We start from the raw sequence: 27,956 nt of genomic DNA, 5'->3' as shown, positions 1-27,956 counted from the left end.
TACAAAGAAAGACCCAAGGCCCTAGAGTAACTCAGCAGTTCAGGCAGCATCTCCAGAGGACATGGGCAGGTGACATTTCAGGTAGGTTACATTTCGGACGGGTCTCCTCTCTTTTCCAGCTTTCACCCCTCCTCCACCCATTCCATTAGCCTGAAGGAAGGTCCTGACCTGGAACATCACATATCCACGTTCTCCACAGATGCTGCCTGACCCGCTGAGTTACTCCAGCACTGTTTTTTTTGTAACACAGCATCTGCAATTCATTGTATCTGCATTCTATACTTTACTGTACAGATTTTATTTAATGAACTGAGGGAAACAAATTTGCCATCTTTAAAACCCCTTCCCCATGTCGATACAACGTAAAGCACTTTTTATAAACTGGGATTGTAATTCAAAGGCAAAACACAATGTGCTGGATGAGCTCAGCGGGTCAGGTAACATCTGTGGAGACAATGGGCAGAATATGTTTTGGGTTGGCACCCTTCTTCAGACTGATGGGAGTAGGGGGGAGAAAGCTGGAGAAGAGAGATGGTGGCGGGCGGGGGTCACAGCCTGGCAAGTGATAGTTACAGATAGCAAATGATAGTCTGAAGAACGGTCTCGACCCAAAACGTCACTCCATAGAGATGCTACCTGTCCAGCATTTTGTGTCCACCAAGTGATAGTTACATGCAGGTTAGGAGGTGGGTGGGGGGAGTTGATCAGTAGATGGATGGAGGTAGTGACAAAGGCCAGAGGTGAAAAGGACATAAAAGGGTGTCAGATAAAGAGAGAAGAGGAATGACATGGAAAACGGGGGGGACGGGGGGGTGGTAACACGTGGACAGGTAACGATGTTGTTAAACTGGAAAGGCTACAGAAGATTTACGATGATTTTACGTGGGGAGGGGGAGGAGTTTGATAAACAGATGCTTTACTTTGAACACCTTCTCAGATGGTGTCCGACCCGCTGAGTTACTCCACCGCTTTGTGACTTTTTTTGTAAACCAGCATCTGCAGTTCCTTGTTTCTACTCTACAAACGTATAACTTCCTCGAGTATTTCTGTTTTTTTCTTCTCCTACATTTTCCGCCGTCAATGCACGGACCCGAAGCGTTTAGTGAGAGGGAAAAGATAAGAAAGATTTCGTTCTGTAATGTCTCTAGATCTGTAATGTCTCAATTACCTGCTCCCTTGTCAGTTTCAGGGCGCGCAATCCCATCCAGTTCAACGTTCCAATGACTCCGATTGGACTGTGAAACAATCTCTAGGCTCATCTATTGGTCGATGCAATGTAGCAAATTGAACGCCCACCAATCAGCGGAGGCCTCTTCCTACTCTCACCCGGAAGCGTTTTGCTCTCTCTGCAACACCGCTAAAGGCAACGATGGCTGGCAAACACGTTGGAAGTGTGGTGTTTGTTACTGGTAACGCTAAGAAATTGGAGGAGGTGGGTCGGGTTATTTCATTCTAATATACAGGAAGGAACTGCAGGTGGTGGTTTACACCTAAGATAGACACAACATGCTGGAATGGGACAACGGGACAGACTTCTCCGGAGAGAAGGAATGGGTGACATTTCGGGTCGCGACCCTTCTTCAGCCTCAGGGGAGAGGGAGACCTGAGATATGGAAGGGTAAGGTGTGACAATGTTAGATCAAAGCAGACGACTATCAAGAAAATGTTGAATGGTTCATTGTTAGTTAGGGGGAAGGTGACAACGAGGCATACAATCAGAAAAATTAATTAGGAGGACAGTGAAACTATCCAGAGAACCACGGTGAGGAGGCAAGGGAGTGAAAGTGACTGCGCAAGCGAAATATGAGGTGTTGTTCCTCGAATTGGCGTTGACCCTCACTCTGACAGTTGGAGGAGGCCCAGGACAGAAAGGTCAGTATGGTAGGGGGAGTTAATGTGTTTAGCAACTGGTTTATTCTTATTTGTTCTAATTGCTTTGCAGTTGCACTATATTTTCACAGTGTTGGATACACATTTCAAGAAAAATGATTGGTGGAATGCTGAACGCCTAGTAAAACTTCTCAATGCAATATATGGATGGGACTACTCAAAATGACAAATGTTTGGGGACAACTTGTTAGTCTTAAGAAGATTTTCGATTGTTTTAAATCATGTAAATTCCACTAGATGCTCAAACAGCAATTTATCCCACAGAGATACAGGGAATTGCAGATACTCTTTTATCACAAAAAGACAAAGTGCTGGAGTGACTCGGTGGGTCAGGCAGCATCTCTGGACAACAAGGATAGGTGAGTCTTCAGACTCAATTTATCCCAATTGGATAGGGATCCCATGAACATGTTTAAGATTATTATTGTCATGTGTACTGAGGTCCAGTAAAAACCTTTGTTTTGCACGCTTTCCAATCTAATCAGATGATATATAATCACGCTGAACTCAAGGACAACAGACAGACGATTGAAAAGATTCAGAGAGTTGAAAGACTCATAGAATCATAGAATCATAGAAAGTAGGTGCGAGAGTAGACCATCAGGTCCGTCGAGCCCGCACCGCCATTCACTCATGGCTGAACACTAAACAGACACACTTACCCACAAACAGTAGACACAAGACACAGAACACAAGACACTACCCTCCCCTCTATACCGCTATCACCCCTCTCCACCCCAAGAACCGCGTGATCTCCTGGGGGAGGCAAAAAACCGGATAAAAACCCAGGTCCAATTCGGGAAAAAAATCCGGGAAATTCCTCTCCGACCCCAATCCAGGCGATCGACACTTGTCCAGGAGATCACTCAGGTCTACTATACTAACCATACCTAGGTCCATATCCCTGCCCTCTCCCCGTAGCCCCTTATCCCCTTGGCAGCTAAAAAACCATCTATTTTTGACTTAAATAAATTTAACGTTTCTGCTTCCACTGCTCCCTGGGGCAGTGAATTCCACAAACTAACCACCCTCTGGGTGAAGAAGTTCTTCCTCATCTCAGTTTTAAAAGAGCCCCCCCTCACTCTGCAACTATGTCCCCTAGTTCTAGCCTCCCCGATCATTGGGAACATCCTCGGTGCATCCACCCGATCAAGGCCCCTCACGATCTTATACGTTTCAATGAGATCGCCTCTCATTCTTCTAAACTCCAAAGAGTAGAGTCCCAGCTTACTTAACCTTTCCTCATATGTCAATCCCCTCATTGCAGGAATTAATCTAGTAAACCTTCGCTGCACTGCCTCCAGGGCTAGTACATCCTTTCTTAAGTATGGACCCCAGAACTGTACACAGTATTCCAAATGTGGTCTCACTAATACCGTGTACAGCTGCAGCAAGACCTCCGTGTTTTTATACTCAATCCCCTTAGCAATAAAGGCCAAAACTCCATTGGCCTTCCTGATTGCTTGCTGCACCTGCATACTGACTTTAAGTGATTCATGTACTAATACCCCTAGATCCCTTTGCGTTGCATTACAACGCAGCTCCTCCTCATTTAGAAAATAACTTGCCCTATCATTTTTTCCCCAAAGTGAATGACCTCACATTTATTAGTATTAAATTTCATCTGCCAAGTTGTTGCCCACTCACCTAGCTTATCTATATCCTTTTGCAGACACTTCCTATCCTCCTCATCCCCTACTTTCCCTCCCATTTTCGTATCGTCCGCAAATTTTGATATATTACACTTGGTCCCCTCCTCCAAATCATTTATATAAATTGTGAACAACTGTGGTCCCAGCACCGACCCTTGCGGAACCCCGCTAGTTACCGGTTGCCATCCCGAGTATGAACCATTTATCCCCACTCTCTGCTTCCTATTCGTTAGCCAATCCTCTACCCATGCTAATATATTACCCCCAATCCCACAATTTTTTATTTTTAGCAATAGTCTCTTATGTGGCACCTTGTCAAAAGCCTTTTGGAAGTCCAAGTATACCACATCCACCGGTTCCCCTTTATCCACTCGGCCTGTTACTTCCTCAAAGAATTCGAGCAGATTCGTTAAACACGACTTCCCCTTCACAAAACCATGCTGGTTCTGTCTGATGAATTCATGTTTATCCAAGTGGCCCGTTAGTGATTCTTTAATAATTGTCTCCAACATTTTACCCACCACCGATGTTAGACTAACCGGTCTATAGTTACCCGCCTTCTGTTTACTTCCTTTTTTAAATATAGGTGTTACATTGGCCATTTTCCAATCCACTGGGACCGTTCCTGCCTCCAGGGAGTTTTGGAAAATTATCACCAATGCATCCACAATCCCCACTGCTATCTCCCTCAAGACCCTTGGATGTAATCCATCAGGTCCAGGGGATTTATCCTCCTTCAGTCCCATTAATTTCCCTAATACCACCTCCTTGGTGATCTTAATAGTATTTAGCTCCTCCATTCCTACCGCCTCCTGTTTATCCAGCGTTGGAATATTTTTTGTGTCTTCTATGGTGAAGACTGATACAAAATACTCGTTTAATGCCTTTGCCATTTCCATGTTCCCCACCAACAACTCCCCAGTCTCACTCTCCAATGGACCAACGTTCACCTTAACCACCCTTTTTCTTCTTATATAGCTATAAAAACTCTTACTATTAGTTTTTATGTTGTTCGCTAAATCCCTTTCATAGCCTATTTTCCCCGTCTTAATTAATCTCTTAGTTACTTTTTGCTGACCTTTAAATGCTTCCCAATCCTCTACCCTCCCACTACCTCTGGCTACCTTGTATGCCCTTGCCTTCAGTCGAATACTATCCTTTATAGCTTTACTGAGCCATGGCTGACTGTTCTTACCCTTACCCCTTTTTTTCTTCATAGGAATAAATTTATCTTGAAGGTTATACAGTAGACCTTTAAACGTACACCACTGCTCATGTACCGTCTGATTCTTGAGTCTGCATATACATAGTCTGGAAAACTGCAACATGTCCAAATGGAAGATGGTGTACAGTTACTGGTCCTGTTGTAACTGTGCAGGAGATCAAAGAAAGATCAAGATGGGACCGGGATGGAGAATTAAAGTGGCAGGCCAGAGAAAGTTCAATTGTTCTTGAAAACTGAACATGGCCATTGTTATTGACTTAATGTTGCCACGTGTACTGAGATACTGCGGAAATCCTTTTGTGCCATGCAGTCAAATCATACTATGCATGAATACAATCAAACCATGCACAAATACAACAGTAGTGCAAAATAAATTGGCAGTGTACAGAATATAGTGTTACAATTATAGTGAAAGTGCAGATATTTATTTTTAAAGTGCAAGCACTGCAATGAGGTAGGTTGGAAGATCAGGGTTACATTCTTAACTTATGAGGGAACTGTTCAGTAGACTGATAAGTGGAGAATAACCTGTTCCTGAATGTTGGCATGTGCTTTAAAGCTTTAGTTTCTTCCAAAAGTGATCATCTAAATGGTTTGGTTTCTCAATTATCAAGCTGAGCAGATTGTAAACTCTGAAAGGGTTGAGTACACTGGATTGGGTGCAGGTCTATCATTGCACCACCTAGGCCCCTGGATTCTAGGAAGGGAAGCAGTGAAATTGGGATAGGTGTTGCATCCCCTGTGGTTGTTGCATGGAAAAATGTACCAGAGAGTAACCAAAGGAATGATCCCTTCAGAGTGGTGAAAGGAATACATGTATTTAGCAGGATCTTGTTGGAGCTGGCAGAAATTGTGAAGGATGCTTCGTTAGATGTAGAGGTATTTGTCATGGAAGGTGAGGACCTGGGGATCTCTATTCTTTCCTGGTGCTGGTTTACAAAAAAAACACAAAGCTCAGTGGGTCAGGCAGCATCTCTGGAGGATGTGGATGGGGGACATTTAATGTTGGGACCCTTCTTCAGACTTTTTAGTAGTGGGGAGAAACTGGAAAGAGAGGTGGGGGTGGGACAAACCCTGGCCAGTGATAGGTGGATACAGATGAGGGGAGTTTGATTGGGGGATGGGTGAACAAAGACCAGAAATGAAAAGGAGACGAGGGTATCAGTTGAGGAGAAAAGGGGAGTGAAATAAAGGTGTAGATTATTTTCTAAATGGGGAGAGAATCCAGAAATGTGCAAAGGGACTTGGGAGTGCTGGTATATGATTTCCAAAAAGTTAATCTGCAAGTCGAATCAGTAGTAAAGAAAACAAACGCAATGCCAGCATTTATTTCGAGAGGACTTGTATTAAAAAAAACACCCATTCCTTCTCTCCAGAGATGCTGCCTGTTCTGCTGAGTTACTCAAGCTTTTTGTGCCTATCTTTGATGTAATGCTGAGGCTCTATAAGGCGCTGGTCGGGCCGCATTTGGAATATTGTGAGCAATTTTGGGCACCATATCTGAGAAAGGATGTGCTGGCTCTGGGGAGGGTCCACAGGAGGTTTACAAAAATGATCCCAGGAATGAGTAGGTTAACATACGATGAGTGTTTGATGCCACTGGGCCTGTACTCACTGGAGTTTAGAAGAATGAGGGGGAACCTCATTGAAACATGCAGAACAGTGAAAAGCTTGGATAGAGTGGATGTAGAGAGGATGTTTCCATTAGTGGGAGAGTCTAGGACTAGAGATCATAGCCTCAGAATTAAAGGATGTTCTTTTTGGAAGGAGATGAGGAGGACTTTCTTTAGTCAGAGGGTGGTGAATCTATGGAATTCTATGCCACAAAAGGCTGTGGAGGCCAAGTCAGTGGATATATTTAAGGTGGAGATAGATTCTTGATTAGTACGGGTGTCAGAGGTTTGTGTTCGTTTGTTGGAATCCTGAACTCTTTTTTATTTCTTCTTCCCCTACAGGTTGTTCAAATTCTAGGTGACCAGTTCCCGTTCACACTTGTTCCCAAAAAGATTGACTGTAAGTGTCGTCCTGTTCGTTTGACCTTATTCGTAACACTTGATGAGAATTAGAAGATGTGACGTTTGTGTTTTTAATAATTTTCCTCCAGTACCAGAGTACCAGGGTGAACCTGATGAAATTTCAATAAAGAAATGCCAGGAAGCGGTCAAAGAGGTAAGTGTTCATCACAAAGACTTTAATCATCTGTTCTCGTGTTGTCTTTTGGAGAAGTCCTTCACATGGGCGCGGTCTTTTGAAATTGTATGTTTGGGTGACATGGTCATGCTGCCAGATTATACATCCAGAAATGCTACCTCCATTCAGGGAAAGTTAAGAGTTGTGTTGGAAGGAACTGCATATAACCATATAACAATTACAGCACGGAAACAGGCCATCTCGGCCCTTCTAGTACGTGCCGAACACTTACTCTCATCTAGTCCCATCTACCTGCACTCAGACCGTAACCCTCCATTCCTTACCCGTCCATATACCTATCCAATATATTTTTAAATGATAAAAACGAACCTGCCTCCACCACTTCCACTGGAAGCTCAATTCCACACAGCGACCACTCTCTGAGTAAAGAAGTTCCCCATCATGTTGCCCCTAAATTTTTGTCCCTTAATTCTCAAATTATGTCCTCTTGCAGATGCTGGTTTAAACCGAAGATCGGCACAAAATGCTGCAGTAACTGGACAGGACAGGCAGCATCTCTGGTGAGAAGGAATTTCGGGTCGAAACATCTGAAGAAGGATCTCGACCCGAAAAGTCACCCATTCCTTCTCTCCAGAGATGCTGCCTGTCCCGCTGAGGTTCTCCAGTATTGTGTGTCTATTCATAGTTAAGAGTTGATTAGGCCTGCAAACATGAACAGGCCAGACAGAATAAGAATGGCAGATGTCCTTCTCTAAAGGATATTGGAGAGCCATGTGGTCTCTTGCAGCAATCTAATAGTTACTCCGGCTGCTCCATAGACATTCAATTTACCTATAGTTCCAGATTTATTTAGAACGTAGAACATGGAACAGTACAGCACAGGAATGAATTTTTCGGCCCACAATCTTTGTGCCAAACATGATGCCAAGTTAAACTGATTCTCATTTACCTGTATTTGATCCATATCCCTCTATTCCTTGCACCGATGTGCCCATCTGAAAGTCTCTTAAACACCACTATCATATCTGTCTCCACCACTACCCCTGGGGTGACCAGAACTACATGCAATATTCCACATGCGGCCGAGCAAAGGTTTTATGGAGCTGAATTCACTTTAATGATCTAAAGTTCACTTTCTTAGACACAGTAGATTCAAACTTCCATAGCAGAATAGGCAGGAATGGGGCACTGATTGGGGATAATCAGCCATGATCACATTAAATGGTGGTGCTGGCTCGAAGGGCCGAATGGCCTACACCTGCACCCATTGTCTATTGCCTAGAATGATGGATGAACAGTACAGTTTAGGAACAGGCCCTTTGGCCCACAATGTCCGTGCCAGACATGATGCCAGGTTAATCTAATCACATCTGCCTTCACGCGATCACTCCGATACTATATCCTCGATTTATATCATTTATCTAATGCTATTATCAATTTTATGCTGCTTTTCTTTCTTCCTTGATCTGCCCTGCATCATGTCCTGTTCTGCAAAGGTCATCTGTTCCTCAGTCTTCACTATACTTGGGGTTTTCGGAAATGGTTGGTGCACCAGTTACGTTACTGTATAAGTAAACCAGAGATCTATATTGAACAATCCAGAGACCCCCCCCCCCCCCCCCCCCTCAAGTTCAAATCCCCACCGTGGCAGTTGTGACATTAACATTTTATTAATAATCCGGAGTTTGCGGAAGGGGGGGTAAAAAGTCACCAAATAGTCTAGAAACACGGAACTGCAGATGGTGAATCTGTGGAATTTATGGCCACGCACGGCCGTGGAAGCCAAGTTATTGCATATTTTTAAAGCGGAGATTGATCGTTTTTTGTTTAGTAAATGTGCCAAAGGTTGCAGGGAGGTGGAAGGAGAATGCGGTTGAGAGGGACAAATAGATCGGCCATGATCGAATGGTAGAGAAGACCCAATGAGCCGAATTACCTAATTCTGCTCCGATGTCTTATGATTTTGGGTTAAAGCAAAAATCTAACCCGGGTTTCTGGCGCTGTGAGGTAGCAGCTCTACTATCTGTACCACTTTGCCTTGGTGAATAGCTATTTTTTTATGTTATAAGTTCAATAAGGATTATTTTACGTAAGCGAACTATGCTTCTAGAGGGCTCTATGCTACGATAAACAAATGTCAATGAATTCTGATCTAAAGCCAATTTGGTCATTGGAGTATAGCTACTTGTTTTGTGAAATTTAACAGATGGCAACTTTATCCCTTTAGGTCCAAGGACCTGTCATAGTAGAAGACACATGTCTGTGTTTTAATGCACTGGGTGGCCTTCCTGGTCCATACATGTAAGTTGAATGTTGCTGTTGTTTCGTTTATTGTTTCCTCTATTCAGCAGATTTACTGCATGATATGACTTTTACTGGCGTGCACTATAGCCCAAGGATGCCGCATTGACTGTCTTGTCTGTGCTGGGGCAATTGGTGAGCTCTGCAAACCTTCACTTTATTATCTCCAGAGTTCTAGACCAGTATTCACGGACCCTTCAAAAATCAAAAATGGCCTTGAGGGCAAAACTCAGTTGTTACACAGAGCAGTACATCATGGGGACAGGCCCTTCAATTCACCATATCACCGTCCAGTCTGATTAATTCAAGACTTCCTATATGCGGTATGTAGGCTTCCATAAGATCAAGCTCTTAAAGATAGCGGAGTCAGGGGATATGGGGAGAAGGCAGGAATGGGGTACTGATTGTGGATGATCACAGTGAATGGCGGTGCTGGGTTGAAGGGCCGAATGACCTACTCCTGCACCTCTTGTCTATTGTCTGTCTGTTCGTGTGACTACCTAAAGGCCTCAAATGCTCATATGGAATCTCCTTCCATCACCTCATCTAGTCATCTATGGCTCTCTGTGGGTGGGTGGGTAGGGGGTGAAACACTTAGACATAGACATAGACATAGTCATACAGTGTGGAAACAGGCCCTTTGGCCCAACTTGTCCACACCGACCAACATGTCCCATCTACACTAGACTCACCTGCCTGCGTTTGGCCCATATCCCTCTAAACCTGCCCTATCCATGTCTAATTTTTTCTTAAACATTGCAATAGTCCCTGCCTTAACTACCTCATCTGGCAGCTCTTTCTATACACCCACCACCCTTTGTGCAAAAAAACTTGCCTCGCGTATCTCCTTTAGACTGTCCACCTCGCATCTTAAAGGTGCCCTCTAGCATTTGACATTTCCAGCATGCAAAAAGAGGGAGAAGCCAGTAACTTGGTGGCATCCGATTTTGCAAATGTATCTTTCTCAGCAAATATTTTGTAGAGCTGGTCTGAGATTTTTAGGCACTTTCTATAATAACTTGGTAAGTACTTCCTTGCCTTTTTAGAATAAGAATCCACTCGGGCAAGCAGCTAACCCATACTTTAATGAGACTGCATAGTTGATTCACTCATTACATTAATGACTTGTTGATACAAGATGCTGGAATCTTGCACAAAATGCAAAGTGCGAGAAGAACTCGGTGTGTCAGGCAGCGTCTAAGGAGTGTTTAAGAAGGAACTGCAGATGCTGGAAAATCAAAGGTACACAAAAAAGCTGGAGAAACTCAGCGGGTGCAGCAGCATCTATGGAGCGAAGGAAATAGGCAACGTTTCGGGCCGAAACGCTTCTTCAGTCTGAAGAAGGGGTTCGGCCCGAAACGTTGCCTATTTCCTTCGCTCCATAGATGCTGCTGCACCCGCTGAGTTTCTCCAGCTTTTTTGTGTACCTAGCATCTAAGGAGTGATCGGTCAGGCAGCGTTTCAGGTCGGGACCCTTCTTCAGACTGACTTGTTTATAGGTCCCATGGCAAAAAACATATGGGATTAGTGGAGATGGGACATGTTGGCCGGTGTGGGCAAGTTGGGTGACAGAGCCTATGGCGCTATAATTTCACTGGTTTGTTATGTATTAGAAGGCACATTTGTGGGAAACCAGGGATTTTATTGTGTTGAACATTAAGTTTGTTCAGGTCTAACTGACTAAAGTGCTCATTATCTTTCTCAATTTTTGGGTTATGTTAAACCCGTTTGCGATGTGACACACTACTGGATGTTGCCACTGGGTGGCAGACATTTCACACACATTTCGCACCCGCTTCAGTTGACGATATTAAAAAAAAAAATTATTGCTGACTGCCTAGAGTATAAATAGAATGTAGTACATGTGTTACACCTCTTCATGATTTGATACCTATTCAATTAATTGTTTCTACCCATGAGATATCACAAGATATAATCGGGTGGCACAATAGTGTAACTGGTAGAGCTACTGCCTCGGCACCAGAGACCTGGGTTCAATCCTGACCTCGGGTGCTGTCTGCACAGAGTTTGCATGTTCTCCCTGTGACTGCGTGGGTTTCCTCCAGGTGCTCCGGTTTCCACCCACAAGCCAAAGATGTGTGTGGTTGTAAGTTAATTGGCCTCTGTAAATTGCCCCTAGTGTGCAGAGAATGGATGAAAAGTGGGATAACATAGGATGGATGGTTGGTGTGGACCTGGTGGACTGAGGGGCTTGTTTCCTTGTAGTACTGTATATTCTTGATTGCCTGAAAGATACAACTTCTTTCCAACAGTTAATAAATCGACAAAGTAATTGTCTGATCATGGGGCTTATTAATTGGGCCAGACATTAATTACATGGAAAGATACAAGGAACTGTGGACACTGGGACCTTGTGGGGGCACGATGATGCAGCGGTAGAGCGACTGCCTGACAGCGCCAGAGACCCCGGTTCGATCCTAACAACGGGTGCTGTCTGCACTGCGTTTGTACGTTCTCTCCGTGACCTGTGGGTTTTCGCCGAGATCTTCGGTTCCCTCCACACTCCAAAGACGTACAGGTTTGTAGGTTAATTGGCTTGATATAAATGTAAAATAATTGGCCCTAGTGTTTGCAAGGTAGTGTTAATGTGTGAGGATCGCTGGTCAGTGCGGACTCGGTGGGCCGAAGGGCCTGATTCCGCGCTGTATCTCTAAACTAAACTTTAAATAAAATTAATGGTGCTTGGCCAGTGGCATCTGTGGAGGACATGGATGGCAACGTTTCTGGTCGGGACCCAACCCGAAATGTGGCCTATCCATGTCCTCCACAGATGCTGCCTGACCGGCTGAGTTACACCAGCACGTTGTGTTCTATACATTAATTACTAAACCTGCAATGCAGTCATGATAAATGGGCCACTCTTGTTTGAAGACGGCAACAGCAGAAGAAATAGTAATAAAGGCATGGCGGCATATTGTACTGGAACCCATCAGTAATTATGAAGTATGAGTTGGCTGGAGGGAATTAGATTGTGTTCTTTACCTTGACTACAGTTCAAGAATGCTTCCCGAGAGAACATCCAGGGTCCTGTCAGTGAAGGACGTGATTGCCATGGAACTTGTTTTGAACACATTTACAAGACTTTGGCTGGGCTTGCATTTGTGCTGAGTTTGCTCATTTTCAGCCTGGGCTTTGGAAAGATCTGCAGCCCTGGGATATGGATCCAAAGGTGCCGAATACCACCAGTTGACCCTTGCCAAGAACAAGGTGGGGTGTGTATGCAGGAACAAGAGGCTCCCGAATTAAGATGTTTAAAATGCCAAAAGGATTGGAGATGGAAGATGTCTGTTGCATGAATCCGGAATGAGGGAGAAACACTTATATTAAAATGACTCCTTGGGAAGAAATCAATTGGGACTTTGCCATTTTTTCTATAGAGACACAGCATTGAAACAGGCTAGATGATCCGTGCTGACCAACGATCACACATTTGCACTAGTTCTATCTTATCCCACTTTTACATCCACTCCCTGCACTCTTGGGGCAATTTACAAAAGGCAAATAACCCACAAACTGGCATGTCTTTGGGATGTGGGAGGAAACCGGAGCACCCGGAATCCATGTGGTCACGGAGAATGTACAATCTGTACACTGACGACACCTGAAGTCAGGATTTAATCCGTGTCTCTGACGCTGCGAGGCAGTAACTCTTCCCGTTGCTCCACCCTGCTGTGTATGATCTTTTGTATTGATTCTCAAAATGTGTATGCAGTCGATCAATGGGCTTTTGCTTGGGTTTAGGGATAGTCGAGTCCCTGCAACAGAACAGAGTACAGAGGCAGGATAGCTGGTAGAGCGGTGAGGGAGAGTAATTAGACAGGTATCAGAAGATAGTTTTGCTTTAGTTTGAGATGCAGCATGGAAACACTCCTTCAGCCCACCGAGCCCATGTTGACCGTAGATCACCTGCTCACACCTGTTCTGTGTTATCCCACTTTCACGTCCACTCCTGACATCTTAGCAAAGATCCAATAGCGAGCAAGATAGTCCACCCCTGCTAAATGCAATGGGCTGACGTGTAGTATGCAACGGAGCTGAACGTGGGCCATTTCTTCCTCCATTTCAGTAACCCGACCCGACTTTGTATATCCCTCTCGCAGTGTAATCAGCGTTGCGGGGGAACAGTTTGTGTGTGTGATATAGGGTTAGATTCATAATTGTTCAATCATAATTCTGTAAAATTTTGTTAAAGATTATTATGTTAACAAATTATGATTCTGTTAATTATCTTTTTTAATGTTTTTTTAAAAAGCTTTTCTTTTTAAATGGCTCATGTGCTATGTTTGAGTTGATTTTTGTATTACTCTTATACTCAGTAATTCATCTAATCACACTGTTCACAACTGCGGTATTTGGAAAACAATAGCAATATGAAGATTCCAGTTGCTCTGCTCTTGGAATGTTCCTTAATGTTCCTGTGATTTTTTTTTTGTGTCTATGGAATTATTTTTCAACAATAAAATGGGCCTGGTCTTCCCAATAGCCAGAGTGGAATGAGATCTGTCTGTAATGGTGGGGTTATCTAAATTAAATTAAGTATTTAACAAAATAAAATTTATTTTGCGATAGATTAAAAAACGATGTATAACTTAAGGATGGTTTTATTCAGCAACCATACAACTGATCAGATTGTGTGAGAAAGACACACATACACACATATATGAATGTAATATAGATGTATATAATCATATAACACATATATATATATCTGGGCTGTCCGAAATAAAGTTTATCATTATATATACAAATCTGGAGAAATATATATTTCTCCAGAAAGACACACATACACACATATATGAATGTAATATAGATGTATATAATCATATAACACATATATATATATATGTGTGTTATATGATTATATACATCTATATTACATTCATATATGTGTGTATGTGTGTCTTTCTGGAGAAATATATATTTCTCCAGATTTGTATATATAATGATAAACTTTATTTCGGACAGCCCAGACAAGGGACAACATTACATAAAAATACGTTGCAAACCTCCCCGCAACTTTACCCTGGCGTCCCAGCCGTGCTGATCCGGGCCAGACTCCCCACACGCTGTGGAAGGAACATAGGCATCTTTTTGCTTTTTATTGTGGCAGAGAGGCAGAAAGAAAATGAGGAGAAGATTCTTACCAAAGAAGTTTGATTTTAACGAGGATGTTTCCGTAACCGGCTTCTGTCTCCGCACTAGTATATTTGCGCCACTATGGCGGACAAAGATGGCGGAGACGGAATCGGGTCACGGAAATGGGGCCGAAAATTTACCCATGAATCTGCCCTTTTTCGTCGAGTGATCTATCTTGCTCGCTATGGGATCTTTGCACCTTGGGGTGGAGTAAGGAGAGTTTAATCTTGATGTGTGCATAATGTATTGCTGCTGGCATTCAAAGTGAAGTTGTGTTAGTATCCAAGCCACAAGATGTAAATAAAAAGAATTATCATAATATTTCCTCCCCAACTGTATAATGTCAATGAGTCTTGTATGCGGAAGTTAAATGTTTAAAGCAGGTCCACAATTTGACCTGTTATCTTGCACTGCCTCTCACTACTGTACATATTGCCCCAGCAAATGTGAGAGGATGATCATACATACTGGATCATTTTCTAAATTGCATACCCTTCATACTGTTTGGGTGACAGAGATCTTTGTATGCCAGCTACCTTGTGACTTTCCCTGAATTAGTTTAGTTTGGAGTGGGTCTCGACCCGAAACGTCGCCTATTCCTTTTCTCCACAGATGCTGCCTCACCCGCTGAGTTTCTCCAGCATTTTTTTGTCAACTTTTGATTTTTCCAGCATCTGCAGTTAGCGCAGAAACAAGCCCTTCGGCCCACCAAGTCCGTGCCGATCAACGATCCCCACACACTAACATTATCCCAGCACACACTAGCATTAACACACACTAGAGACAATTTAAAATTACACCAAGCCAATTAGCCTACAAACCTGTATGTCTTTGGAGTGTGGGAGGAAACCGGAGATCCCGGAGAAAACCCACGCAGGTCACGGGACGAACGTACAAACTCTGTACAGACGCCACCCGTAGTCAGGATCGAACCTGAGTCTCTGGTGCTGTAAGGGGTTGCCAGGGTTTGCCCTGCCCCCACCTCTCTTCCAGCTTTCTCCCCTCCTGCCCTCAACTCCAATCTGGAGATATTTACCCACCCAAAACGTTACCGGTCCATTCCTCTCCAGAGATGCTACCTGACCAGCTGAGCTCCTCCAGCACTTTGTGTTTTGTTTAAGATTCCAGCAGCTGCAGTTCCTTGTGTCACCAGAATGTTACTTGGACTTGAGGGTTTGAGTTACAGTGAGAGGCTGATTAAGTTGGGACTTTTTTCCTCTGGAGTGTGAGGGCCTGAGGGATGACTCATTAAAGTGTACATGTTCATGAGGACCTTGGATGACGTGAACATTCAGTCTTTTTTGTGTAGATGATTCTAAAACTGGAGGCCATAGGCTTAAAGTGAGAGGCGAGGGAGTTTGAGAACCACCTTTTCACTCAGAAACTAACCCGAAACTGGAACGCACTTCCAGAAGAAGTTCTAGAAGCAGATATAATTACGACTTTTGAAAGACATTTGGGCAGATGTATGGCCAGGAAGGGTCTAGAAGGATATGGGCCAAATGCAGGCAAATAAGACTACCCCAGTATGCCAGCTTGGTCGGCCCAGACAAATTGGGCTTGTTTCTATGGTACATAACTCTACGACTATGAATTTCTTAAATGACTGCTATGAATCTGCTCTGAATTTGTGTGTAGGTCCCAGAGATTAAACAGTAGGACACCCAGTCCCTTAAACCAAGATCCTCGGATTCTCTCTGCTCTTGCCTCAAACCTTCAGCTCCATTGATCAATAGGAAGACTGTTTCCATTCGCACCCCGTTTTCTGTGGTCCAGATATATGCCGGAGAAAATAACTGAACCATTCTTTCATTCCCTGTTCTACAGGCCAATCTCCGGGGGTGGGGTGGGAGGGGGGATGAGGTCGGGTTTAGACTTTCATTTGTACTTAAAATAACAAAATACAATACTTAGTGGCATCTGTATTTCTCATTTTAAGATCGGGTTTTAAGTTCCAATCATATTTTAACTCGTCGTTATGAAAATGTGAAAATATGTTTACCAAATCCTGAACTTTCATCACTGCTTTTCTAAAGTAAGCAGATCGTAGTTTTGGTGAACCATGAATCATTGATTCGGGTTATTATTGTCATGCGTACTGAGATCTGGTGAAAACTTTTTGTTTCATAGGACATAGGAGCAGAATTCGGCCACTCAGCCCATTGAGCTTGGTCTGCCATTTGATCATGGCTGATCCATATTTCCCTCTCAACCTCATTCTTCTCTCCATAACCTTTCACGCCTCTGCTAAACAAGAGCCGGTCAATCTCCACTTAAAAATACCCAATGACTTGGCTCCTCAACCATCTCTGGCAATTAATTCCACAAATTCACCTCTAAAGAAATTCCTCCTCGTCTCCATTCTGAAGGTACGTCCCTTTATTCTGAGCCTGAATGCACAGTCTTTTACACAGAGTAGGGTAACCAAAGACAAGAGGACATAGGTTTAAGATGAGAAGGTAAAGATTTAATGGGAAGCTGAGGGGAAACCTTTTCACAGAGGGTGATTGAAGCAGTGCAGCGAAGGTTCACGAGATTGATCCTTGGGATGGCGGGACTGTCATATGAGGAAAGATTGAAAAGACTAGGCTTGTATTCACTGGAGTTTAGGATGAGGGGGATCTTATGGAAACATATAAATTTATAAGAGGACTGGACAAGCTAGATGCAGGAAAAATGTTCCCAATGTTGGGCGAGTCCAGAACTAGGGGCCACAGTCTTAGAATAAAGGGGAGGTCATTTAAGACTGAGGTGAGAAAAAACCTTTTCACCCAGAGAGTTGTGAATTTATGGAATTCCCTGCCACAGAGGGCAGTGGAGGCCAAGTCACTGGATGGACTTAAGAGAGTTAGATAGAGCTCTAGGTGCTAGTGGAGTCAAGGGATATGAGGAGAAGGCAGGCACGGGTTATTGATAGGGGATGATCACATTGAATGGCGGTGCTGGCTCGAAGGGCCGAATGGCCTCCTCCTGCATCTATTTTCTATGTTTCTATGTTAGGGTGGTGGCTATATGGAATGAGCTGCCAGAGGAGGTAGTTGAGGTGGGTACTATAATAATACTCGAAAGACATTGGGGCGGGTACATGGATAGGAGAGGTTTAGAGTGATGTGGGCCAAATACGGGAAGGTGAGACTAGTGTACATGGAACATCTTGGTCAGCATAGGCAAGTTGCGCAGAAGGGCCTATTTCTGTGCTGTATGACTCATAAATCATAACATTTGAGACCATGATCTAATGATGGGAAACCTTTTTGAAGTACTAGAATTGTAAATTAAACAATTAGAGAGGCAATCTGAATTAAAAATAAGTAATGGTTTGAGATGTTTAAGAAGGAACTGCAGATGCTGGAAAAACGAAGGTAGACAAAAGTGCTGGGGAAACGCAGCGGGTGCCGCAGCATCTATAGATCTATATTGTTGTTTTGCAAGATTTGTCACAAATAGTGGAATTACAAGAAGATCAATGGGGATATAAAGTTACATGACTAACATGTACAGAGTTATGACTAATGGGTATTAATACTGAGTAGGTTAGAAATGTCAAACACAGGAGTCGGTACTAGGTGCATATACTAAAAGCAAGAATTTAACAGGTTTGAATCTAATGTAAACTGACAGCAGGAAATGTTGCTGCTTGTCATCTGTCTGTAAGAGTTAGCAAATATGTTCATCAGTGGTAAAGGTAGCTCAATCCCCAAATATGAGCGGTGATGGAGTTGTGTTTGGGAAAAATTTGGGTGAATGGAGAGAATCCTTAGAAGTGGAGGTAGAAAAAAAATAGAACAGAGGGCAATAGAATTTTAGGGCACAGCGTCGAAGGAAAGAGAAGACATTAAGACATTAAGGTGTATCATTTGCAGAAACACGGAACTGCAGATGCTGGTTTACCAACGAAAGACACAATGCTGGAATAACTCAGAGGGTCGGGTAGCATTCCTAGCGAACGTGGATAGGTGACGTTTTGAGTCAGGACCCTGTTTGAAGAAGGGTTCAGACCCAAAATGTCGCCTATCAAGCTTCTCCAGGGATGCTGACCCGCTGAATAATTCCCGTATTTGTGCCTGTATACTTTGCAGTTTTGGGTAACCTGTTATTGGAAAATACATTATTGATGCATTGCAACACTGGGAACTGTATTCTGCACTCTGTATCTTCCCCTTTGTACTTGGGTTTGGCTTGATTGCATTTATGTGTAGTCTTTTCTGTTTGGATAGAATGCTTTTCGCTGTGCCTCGTTACACATGACAATAATAAACCTAAACCCAACTTTGCAAAGTAAAAGATAACCAAGTCCATTGATGGAAATGTATAAACACAAGTTGAAACTTGAGATTGCTGTGCTCTGACAGAGTATTTAAGGGGCTTTAAAATCTTAGGAGTTTGGTGAGTGAAGAGGCAAATATGGCTTCCCAGGGCTTAGTGGGTCCATGAGAAAGGGTGTCAGGAATTACGCTCATGCAGGGAGCGGAATTAGTTTAATTACATAAATCTAGACTGGACGATAGTCTCAGTAATGGTAATCGTGATGCTATGATCCAACTAAAATATGGACCGCATTGGTTGCACTCGGGACTTTTGGCTTTTTGTTTATTGCACAGTCCGGCAGCAGTAGAGTTTTGGGATCAGTGATAAACAGTCTAAATAAATAGAGGATCTTATGATTCATTAATACTTCTAAATAACAAACTTTTTCTTTCCCACCATCACCGTCTAGAAAATGGTTCCTGACAAAGTTGCGACCTGAAGGTAAGTGTTGAGTTATAAAGTCTAGCAGATGGGAAAGAGACTCTTCGGCCCAACCCGTCCATGCTGATCGTGATGCCCCATCTAACCTAGACCCATATCTCTCTAAAGCTTTCTTGTCCATGTACCAATCCAAATGTCTGAAACTTACTGAATAGTGAAAGGCCTCAATAGAGTGGATGTGGAGAGGATGTTTCCACCAGTGGGAGAGTCTAGGACCAGAGGGCACAGCCTCAGAATGAAAGGACTTACCTTTAGAAAGGAGATAAGGAATTTCTTTAGTCAGAGGGTGGGGAATGTCTGGAATTCATTGCCACAGGCATCTATAGAGGCCAAGTCTTTGGGTATTTTTAAAGTGGAGATTGGCAGGTTCTTGATTAGTAGGGGTGTCAATGGCAATCAAAAGGCAGGTGAATGGGGTTGAGAGGCAAAGATAGATCAGCCATGATTGAATAGCGGAGTAGACTTGACGGGCCGAATGGCCTAACTCTGCTCCTATGAACATATGAAATGTCTATTAAACGTTGTTGATGGTGCAAATTGTAGCAATGGGTAAGAAGGTAATGGAAATCATGAACCATTTGACATTTGAAAATGGTTCAACAATCTGTCTCCTTAATTGAAAGAGTTTAACAGATTGAGAGAAATGATTGAAAAGGATTTGGACGGAGTACGTGGGTTCAGTCTTGATTGCTTTTCATTCCTTTGAATGATTAAAGATGGTGCCAGCCCAAACATAATACAGGCGCAGATTGAGCCATGATGTCAACCACTCAAACTATCCTCAAGTTCAGTTACATCGTGGCAAAACTTTGCTGATATTTTCCCACCCCATCCGCTCCAGTATGCAGTTAAAATATATCGACAGATAATGTGTTTTCAGTTTTTTCTTTCTTCTGCCTCTGTATATTTTTCCAGACAGTTTGCCAGCTCATATCCTCCTCCAACTAAGAGAGAGAGATGGTCCGCTCCATAACCATCAGCTGTACTACTTTACAAGAGCTTGTCAGAGGTGTGATTCAAATCCAGCGCTTCAGCTGCCCAGAAATATTTGTGAACAGATTTGCTCGAGTCCCATGCAGTGATAGAGAAATAATTGAAATAGACTTACATAGAAACATAGAAACATAGAAATTAGGTGCAGGAGTAGGCCATTCGGCCCTTCGAGCCTGCACCGCCATTCAATATGATCATGGCTGATCATCCAACTCAGTATCCCGTACCTGCCTTCTCTCCATACCCTCTGATCCCCTTAGCCACAAGGGCCACATCTAACTCCCTCTTAAATATAGCCAATGAACTGGCCTCGACTACCCTCTGTGGCAGGGAGTTCCAGAGATTCACCACTCTCTGTGTGAAAAAAGTTCTTCTCATCTCGGTTTTAAAGGATTTCCCCCTTATCCTTAAGCTGTGACCCCTTGTCCTGGACTTCCCCAACATCGGGAGCAATCTTCCTGCATCTAGCCTGTCCAACCCCTTAAGAATTTTGTAAGTTTCTATAAGATCCCCTCTCAATCTCCTAAATTCTAGAGAGTATAAACCAAGTCTATCCAGTCTTTCTTCATAAGACGGTCCTGACATCCCAGGAATCAGTCTGGTGAACCTTCTCTGCACTCCCTCTATGGCAATAATGTCCTTCCTCAGATTTGGAGACCAAAACTGTACGCAATACTCCAGGTGTGGTCTCACCAAGACCCTGTACAACTGCAGTAGAACCTCCCTGCTCCTATACTCAAATCCTTTTGCTATGAAAGCTAACATACCATTCGCTTTCTTCACTGCCTGCTGCACCTGCATGCCCACTTTCAATGACTGGTGTACCATGACACCCAGGTCTCGCTGCATCTCCCCTTTTCTTAGTCGGCCACTTGACTGGCTTGTGATTCAAAACATCACAACCTTGAACTTTTAAGATTGCTCAAACTCTTCACTGTTTTCTTGCAGTGAAGCGGATTACATCATTGGTTTTGCAGATCAAATATGTTCAAAAGACCCAGGATCAGAATTGGGCCATTTGGCCCATTGGGTCTGCTCTGCCATTCGATCATGGCTCAGCTATTTTTACCTCTCAACCGCATTCTGCTGCTTTCTCCCCGTAACCTTTGACACCCTTGCTAATCAAGAGCCTATCCAACTCTGCTTTAAAAATACCCATTGACTTGGCCTCCACTAAAGTCAAACTATCCTTTATTGTCATTCAGACCTTTCGGTCTGAACGAAATTTCGTTGCCTTGCAGTCGTACATATAATAAAAATAACAAAAACACACAATAAACACAAATTTAACATTCACCTGTGGCGTCTGTGGCGATGAATTCTTCAAATTCACCACCCTCTGGGTAAAAAATTCTTCCTCAGCTCCATTCTCTAGGTACGTCCTTTTATTCTGAGGTTGCGCCCTCTGGTCCTAAACTCTCCCACAACTGGAAACATTCTGTGTAGAACATTCAACAACAAAAATAGACACAAAAGTACTGGAGTAACTTCGCAGGTCAGGCAGTATCTCTGGAGAACATGGATAGGCGATGTTTTGAGTTGGGACCTGTCTTCAAGCTTTCACTGCGAAATCTGTCTCTCCATTAGAACATTTAACCCATTGGTTGTGTTCCATTATTCAATCAGATCACTGTTGTATCTCGATTCACTTTTACCTGTGTGGATTCAACAGCTCTTAGTACTCTTGAGCAAAACAAGCTAATTCTTTACATTTTCAATCGACTTTATCTGAACTGTTCAGAGCAGGTCATTGGGCTTTACCTCACAGTGCCAGAGACCCGTGTTTGATCCTGACTTTTGGGGTTTGTAAGTTAATTGGCTTCTGTAGATTGCCCCTAGTGTGTGGGGAGTGGATGAGAAATGTGGGATAATAATAATAATAATGGATGGGATTTATATAGCGCCTTTCTAATACTCAAGGCGCTTTACATCGCATTATTCATTCACTCCTCAGTCACACTCGGTGGTGGTAAGCTACTTCTGTAGCCACAGCTGCCCTGGGGCAGACTGACGGAAGCGTGGCTGCCAATCTGCGCCTACGGCCCCTCCGACCACCACTAATCACTCACACACATTCACACACAGGCAAAGGTGGGTGAAGTGTCTTGCCCAAGGACACAACGACAGTATGCACTCCAAGCGGGATTCGAACCGGCTACCTTCCGGTTGCCAGCCGAACACTTAGCCCATTGTGCCATCAGTCGTCCCGATAACATAGAACTAGTGTGAACGGGTGATCGATTGACAGCATGGACTTGGTGGGCTGAAGGGCCTGTTTCTATATCTCTTCTTATCGAGTTCACACACAAGACTAGAAATTGTTCAACCAGAGCTAAACACACTTCTCGGCATCTGCATACAATGGGGTCTGTCTTGTGCTTCTTGTGCTTGGTGGTGGAAAGATTGATGAAAACAGGGCCGCGACGTGAACGCTCTTTCCTTGACCCCTCTATCTCTAAACAAAAGTAAATATGTGTCTCTGTAGGCATGTGGCACTGTTGCTGCTTTTAAATGCAGTACATAATGTGATGATAAGCAGTAAAGATTTAGAGTTCTATTTCGTGTCTTGATAGGTGATCTGGTCTAAGCTGGGATGAAGGATGGTGATAACAAAGGTTTTGGACTAGAAAGTAGTTGTTTGGGAGCAATCAGTCAGGATAATTGGGTTTAGTTTAGAGATGCAGCATGGAAACAGGCCCTTTGGCCCACTGAGTCCATGCCAACCATCAATCACCATTACACTAGTTCTATATTATCTCACTTTTGCATCCTACATGCTATGGGCATTTTACAGAAGCCAATTAACCTACCAACCTACATGTCTTTGGAATATGGGAGGAAACCAGGGCACCTGGGGATAACACATGCGGTCACAGGGAGAATGTGCAAACTCAAGTTCAAGTTACATTTATTGTCACATGCACCAATTGGTACAGTGAGATTAGTTACCATACAGCCATACAAATAAAAGAACACAACACAATATAGGATTTAACATAAACATCCCCACACAGCGGAATCAACGTTTCCCACTGTGAGGGAAGGCAATAAAGTTCAGTCCTCTTCCTCTTTGTTCACCATTGGTCGGGGCCATTGAGCCCTCTGCAGTCGCCGCTACGGGCGGCCCGATGTTTCAGGCCCTCTTGCCGGGATGATGAAACTCCGACGTCGGAACGGAAGAACTTTCTCAGTGGCATGCAGTTCCTGAATCTCCGGTAAGAAGTGGCCGATTCAGGAACTGCAAGCCACTGAGAAAGTTCTTCCGTTCCGACGTCGGAGTTTCATCATCCCGGCAAGAGGGCCTGAAACATCGGGCCGCCCGTAGCGGCGACTGCAGAGGGCTCAATGGCCCCGACCAATGGTGAACAAAGAGGAAGAGGACTGAACTTTATTTGTATATTTCCTGTTCTCTTGGATCAGTGTAAATGATCTCATCCCATCTTCACCAGAATCCCTCACAATTCCGAGGACCTTTATTTTGGGAATTAAAAACGAAATATTAAAGAAAGCAAGCTTACAATCTTCCAGTATTTCATACTGGGCTGAGTCCCAGGAAAATATTTGACCTAGGAAAATCTACCCTATAGCTTTAAGGATCCGTTCACTCATTAGTTCTAATTTGGGAGAAGATGCCATTATCAGAAAGACTTTGCAACATGTTTCACAATAACATCTGCTACTTTGAACCATTCGGAGTGTTATTTCTTTCCAGGATTGTATAAAATGCTGGCAGGCTTTGAAGACAAATCAGCTTATGCACTCTGCACCTTTGCATATAGCACAGGAAATCCAGAAGATCCAGTTAAGCTGTTTCGAGGGAAGACTCTGGTAGGTATTTACAAAGGGGATGTGTGAGAAGGGCCACAATCTCTTGGCAAAGAGTACAACTGCCCGCACTATCTTTGTTTTTTTATGGGACACTAATAGGTGAACAATCTTCTTCCCATTACTGTGGAGTTTGCCTTTATTCTTTATCCTAAATTAGAAGATATTGGCCCGCTGTAGGGCTCTGTAAATATCAATATGCAGGTCTTTTGTGGAGGCACAGGAAGTGTTGTGAATATTTCTCATCTATATTTACTGTGTAGAAAGACATGGTTCTTGGGGAACTGAGGTTAATAGTAATATCTTGAAGAGAGTCCATCCTACAGAAGAGGAGGTGCTGGAGATCTTAAAACATGAAGGTAGATACATCCCTGGAATCGATCAAATGTATCCTGGAACATTGTGGGGAGCTAGGGAAGAAACCATGGTGCCACTGGCAGAGATATTTGATACTGATTTCCTTGGGTAAGGTTCCGGAAGACTGTAGGGTGGCTAAAGCAGTGAGGAAAAGCCTATGAATTACAAGCTCATGAGCCTAATATTTGTGGAGTCATTGGGAGGGATTCTGAAAGTTAGGTCTACATGTATTTGGAAAGGCAAGGACTGATTAGATAGAGACAGCATGGCTTTGAGTGGGGAATTGTGTATCACCGCTTTGACTGAGTTCTTTGATGATCAAGAAGATTGAGGTCAGTGCCTTTAGATGTTGTCTACATGGTCTTTAGTAAGACCTTGACATGGTTTGGAAGGTTAGATCGCTTGGGATCCAGGATGAGCTAGATATGAAATTGGCTTTAAGATTGAAGGGGATGGTCGTAGAGGGTTGTTTCTCAGACTGGATGCCTGTAACAAATTAGTTAATTGTTAATTAATAATTGATCCATAAGGATCGGTGGCAGGTTCCGCTGTGGTTTGTTGTTTATATTAACAATTTGGATGGGAATGCAGGCGACATGGCCAGTAAGTTTGCGGATTACACTAAAACTGGTATAGTGGACAATGAATGTTATCCAAGATTACAATGGTATCTAATGGTACAACTGGGCCAAGGAATGGCAAAAGGAGTTTAATTCAGATAAACGGAAGATACTGCATTTTGCTTGGACAAAGCCGGGTGGGGCTTGCATAATAACTGGAAGGGCCCTGGGAAGTGTGCAAAAAAGGCTGCTGGAAAGGATCCAAAAAGGTTTTAAATATGTTACTGGCTCTGGAGGACTGGGTCTTTATTTTTATCCCCTAGGATGTAGGAGGCTGAGGAGTGCTCTTGTAGAGGTATAGACCATTAGGGGCATGGATAAGGTGAGTAGCCAGTTTATTCCCTAACGCAGCGGAGTCTAACACTAGAGGATTTGAGTTTAGGTGACAAGGGAAAGAGACACTCGGAGAAATTTTTCCACACACACGATGGTGGTTATATGGAATGAGCTGCCAGAGAAAATAGTAGAGGCGGATACAATTACAACATTTAAAAAACACTTGTATAATATATGCATGGCAAAGATTTGGAGAAGTATAGGCACGAGGGGCTAGTTCAGTTTTGGATTTAGAGACACGGCGAGGAAACAGGCCCTTCAGCCCACCAAGTCCATGCTGACCAATGATCACCTGTGCACTAGTTCTATCGTACACGCTAGGAACAACTTACAGAAGCCAATTAACCTACAAACTGGTACGTCTTTGTAATATGGGAGGAAACTGGAGCACCCAGAGAAAACCCACGTGGTCACACGGAGAACGTATAAACTACATACATACAGCACCCGTAGTCAGGATCAAACCCGGATCTCTGTCGCTGTAAGGCAGCAACACGACCACTGTGCCACAACTTTGGCGGCATGGACAAGTTGGGCTGAAGAACCTATTGCCATGTTGTATAGCAGTCTATTGGGATTATTTTATCTTGCAAATCCACATGGATGTTGTAAATTCCACTTTTAAAAAGTGTTTATATTTAATTGACTGCAAGACTTGTGAAAGACACAACAGAATGGGAAGATTTTCCTTTCTTTGGCATTGGTCGATTGCCAACTGAGAGTTAAAAGAAACTGGTCAGAAACTGATGAGCAGCGACTCCACTCTTAAGGCTTGGCACCCTCGGGTGTTGTTGCAACTAGTGCTGAAGAGGAACAGCCTTCACTCTTCTCTCCGCGAGAAAGTGGGAGAAGTTAAGCTGAGAGCTTTCCTCCATTGAAACCTTACAAACACAGAACATAAAAAAAAGCCAGCAAAGAACACAGTGATATGTACATTCAAGTCGGGTAATTCGATGAAGACAGGCAGCATTTTTGCATTTCCTGGCATGGAAACAGAAAATTGAGGTGAGTTATTTATCAGGAAGATTTACTGCTTCCAGTCACTATCATATCACAGCAAGTGGAAGTACGAGTATTTGGCTTATTCCTGAGGACGTGGCCCAGCTCAGAAGTGGACATTTGCTTTGTTTAATTGTTTATGGATATTAATCTACTCCCATTTAAAATTATGAATGACTACCTTCAGGTGAGACTCCGCTGGGGAACATTTAAAATTTCTTCATGCCACACGCAGAGCACACAGATGCTTGGGCTGCACAGCTCTGCTTGAGAGAAGATTTACAAATATATTTAGGAAAGCCCTTCCCTTTGGAGGAAGGCAGGAATAAATTAATGAAATTGCGGCTACATTCTAGTACAGTTAATACATGGTGACAATTTGGCCATTCTGACTGCAGACATTTTTAATAGGATGCGAGTGTCTTAATTGCACATTTATGCTATTTTGTATTCCTTCAATAATTAGATTTATTTTCTGTTGTTTAGGGCAAAATAGTTGATCCTCGGGGACCCCGAGACTTCGGTTGGGATCCTTGTTTTCAACCAGACAACTTTGACCAAACGTAAGTGCTGGAATGTGTTGTAGTTTATCTAACTCATGGTTTCATTTTAAATTTGAGAATAGTTCTCATGTCCTTAAGGCAAGATGGCACCAGAGTGTGTCCACCGTTTGCTTGCTGGTCCCAGAGGAGTACATCCAATACAATTGCCTTCCTCTTTTAAATCTCCTTCCGCCTGTAAATCTAGCACCATTTCCAGTTGTTCTCATTATACTCTCTGCACTCTGTATCTTTCTCTTTGCTCCACCTATTGTACTGGGGTTTGACATGATTATATTTATGTATTAAAAAGGAAGTGCAGATGCCGGTTTCTAGCAAAGACGGACACAAAATGCTGGAATAACTCAGCGGGTCGACAACTTCTGCGGAGAACATGGATAGGTATATTTCGGGTTAGGGCCCTTCTCCAGTCTGAAGAAGGGTTTCGGCCCAAAACGTCACCCATCCATGTTCTCCAGAGATGCTGCCTGACCCGCTGAGTTACTCCAGTACTTTGTGTCTTTCCTACCTTAAATCTATGTAAATGATTCCACCCTATCTTCATCAGAACCCACTATTTTGTGTGTGTTTATGTATAATGTAATCTGATTTGATTAAACAGCATGCAAAACAACCTTTCACTGTATCTCAGTGACAATAATAAATCCGAATCTATACCAAAAGATATTGTGAATGATTTGCATTAAAAGTCTTGAATCTTAAATTTTCCCCAGGTATGCAGAAATGCCCAAAACAATGAAGAACACAATATCTCACCGCTATAAAGCACTTCGTGAATTGGCAGATTATTTCATCCAGAAAAACGATTCTTTAAAAAAAGCCCGGCTAGAGGAGGAAAGCTGTTAAAAACTGTGGTCTCGTCTTTTGTAAGCAAAATAATGTCATAAATATATCAAATAGAAGGCACTAAATATTTGACACATTTTAAAAATGTTATAAAATAAAGACATTTTTCCACTATTTGTTGCGTTGTCGATTTGATGCTTTCACGTTTTGATTTAGCATTCAGATTTAAAAAAAGACACAAAGTGCTGGAGTAATTCAGTGGGTTGCTGAACATGGATGGGTGAAGCTTTGGGTCGGGGGGAGAAAGGTGGGGGGGGGGGGCTTGCATGTGGCCTCACTCTGGCATTGGAGGTGG

General features: G+C 43.2%; 2 protein-coding genes across 5 annotated transcripts in view; one reads left to right on the top strand and one right to left on the bottom strand.

The window, feature by feature from the left end:
- eef1aknmt (eEF1A lysine and N-terminal methyltransferase) overlaps nucleotides 1-27,956 on the bottom strand; it is a 106,067-nt gene that overhangs the window by 37,126 nt on the left and 40,985 nt on the right. For 3 of the 4 annotated variants that reach the window (XR_004413240.1, XM_033028064.1, XM_033028065.1), the window contains exon 1: nucleotides 1,169-1,339. The exons of the other annotated variant lie outside the window; for it this stretch is intronic. Coding sequence is in view for 2 of the 3 variants with exons in the window: in XM_033028064.1 (XP_032883955.1) it covers nucleotides 1,169-1,259 (91 nt within the window). In the remaining variant the exon portion in view is untranslated. Of the gene's footprint in view, nucleotides 1-1,168; nucleotides 1,340-27,956 lie in introns of those variants that run through there. 4 annotated transcript variants of the gene reach the window in all.
- itpa (inosine triphosphatase) lies at nucleotides 1,331-27,777 on the top strand. The gene is made up of 8 exons (XM_033028068.1): nucleotides 1,331-1,432; nucleotides 6,723-6,780; nucleotides 6,872-6,936; nucleotides 9,146-9,219; nucleotides 19,094-19,125; nucleotides 23,831-23,946; nucleotides 26,742-26,818; nucleotides 27,529-27,777. Exons 1-8 carry the CDS (start codon nucleotides 1,370-1,372, stop codon nucleotides 27,659-27,661), a joined length of 618 nt encoding a protein of 205 aa, XP_032883959.1. The 5' UTR covers nucleotides 1,331-1,369; the 3' UTR covers nucleotides 27,662-27,777.

The sequence above is a fragment of the Amblyraja radiata genome, chromosome 10 (assembly GCF_010909765.2).
Source record: "Amblyraja radiata isolate CabotCenter1 chromosome 10, sAmbRad1.1.pri, whole genome shotgun sequence".
Lineage (NCBI taxonomy): Eukaryota > Metazoa > Chordata > Chondrichthyes > Rajiformes > Rajidae > Amblyraja > Amblyraja radiata.
Note: the sequence above shows the minus strand (reverse complement) of the source record. Positions and strands in the feature narration are given on the sequence as shown.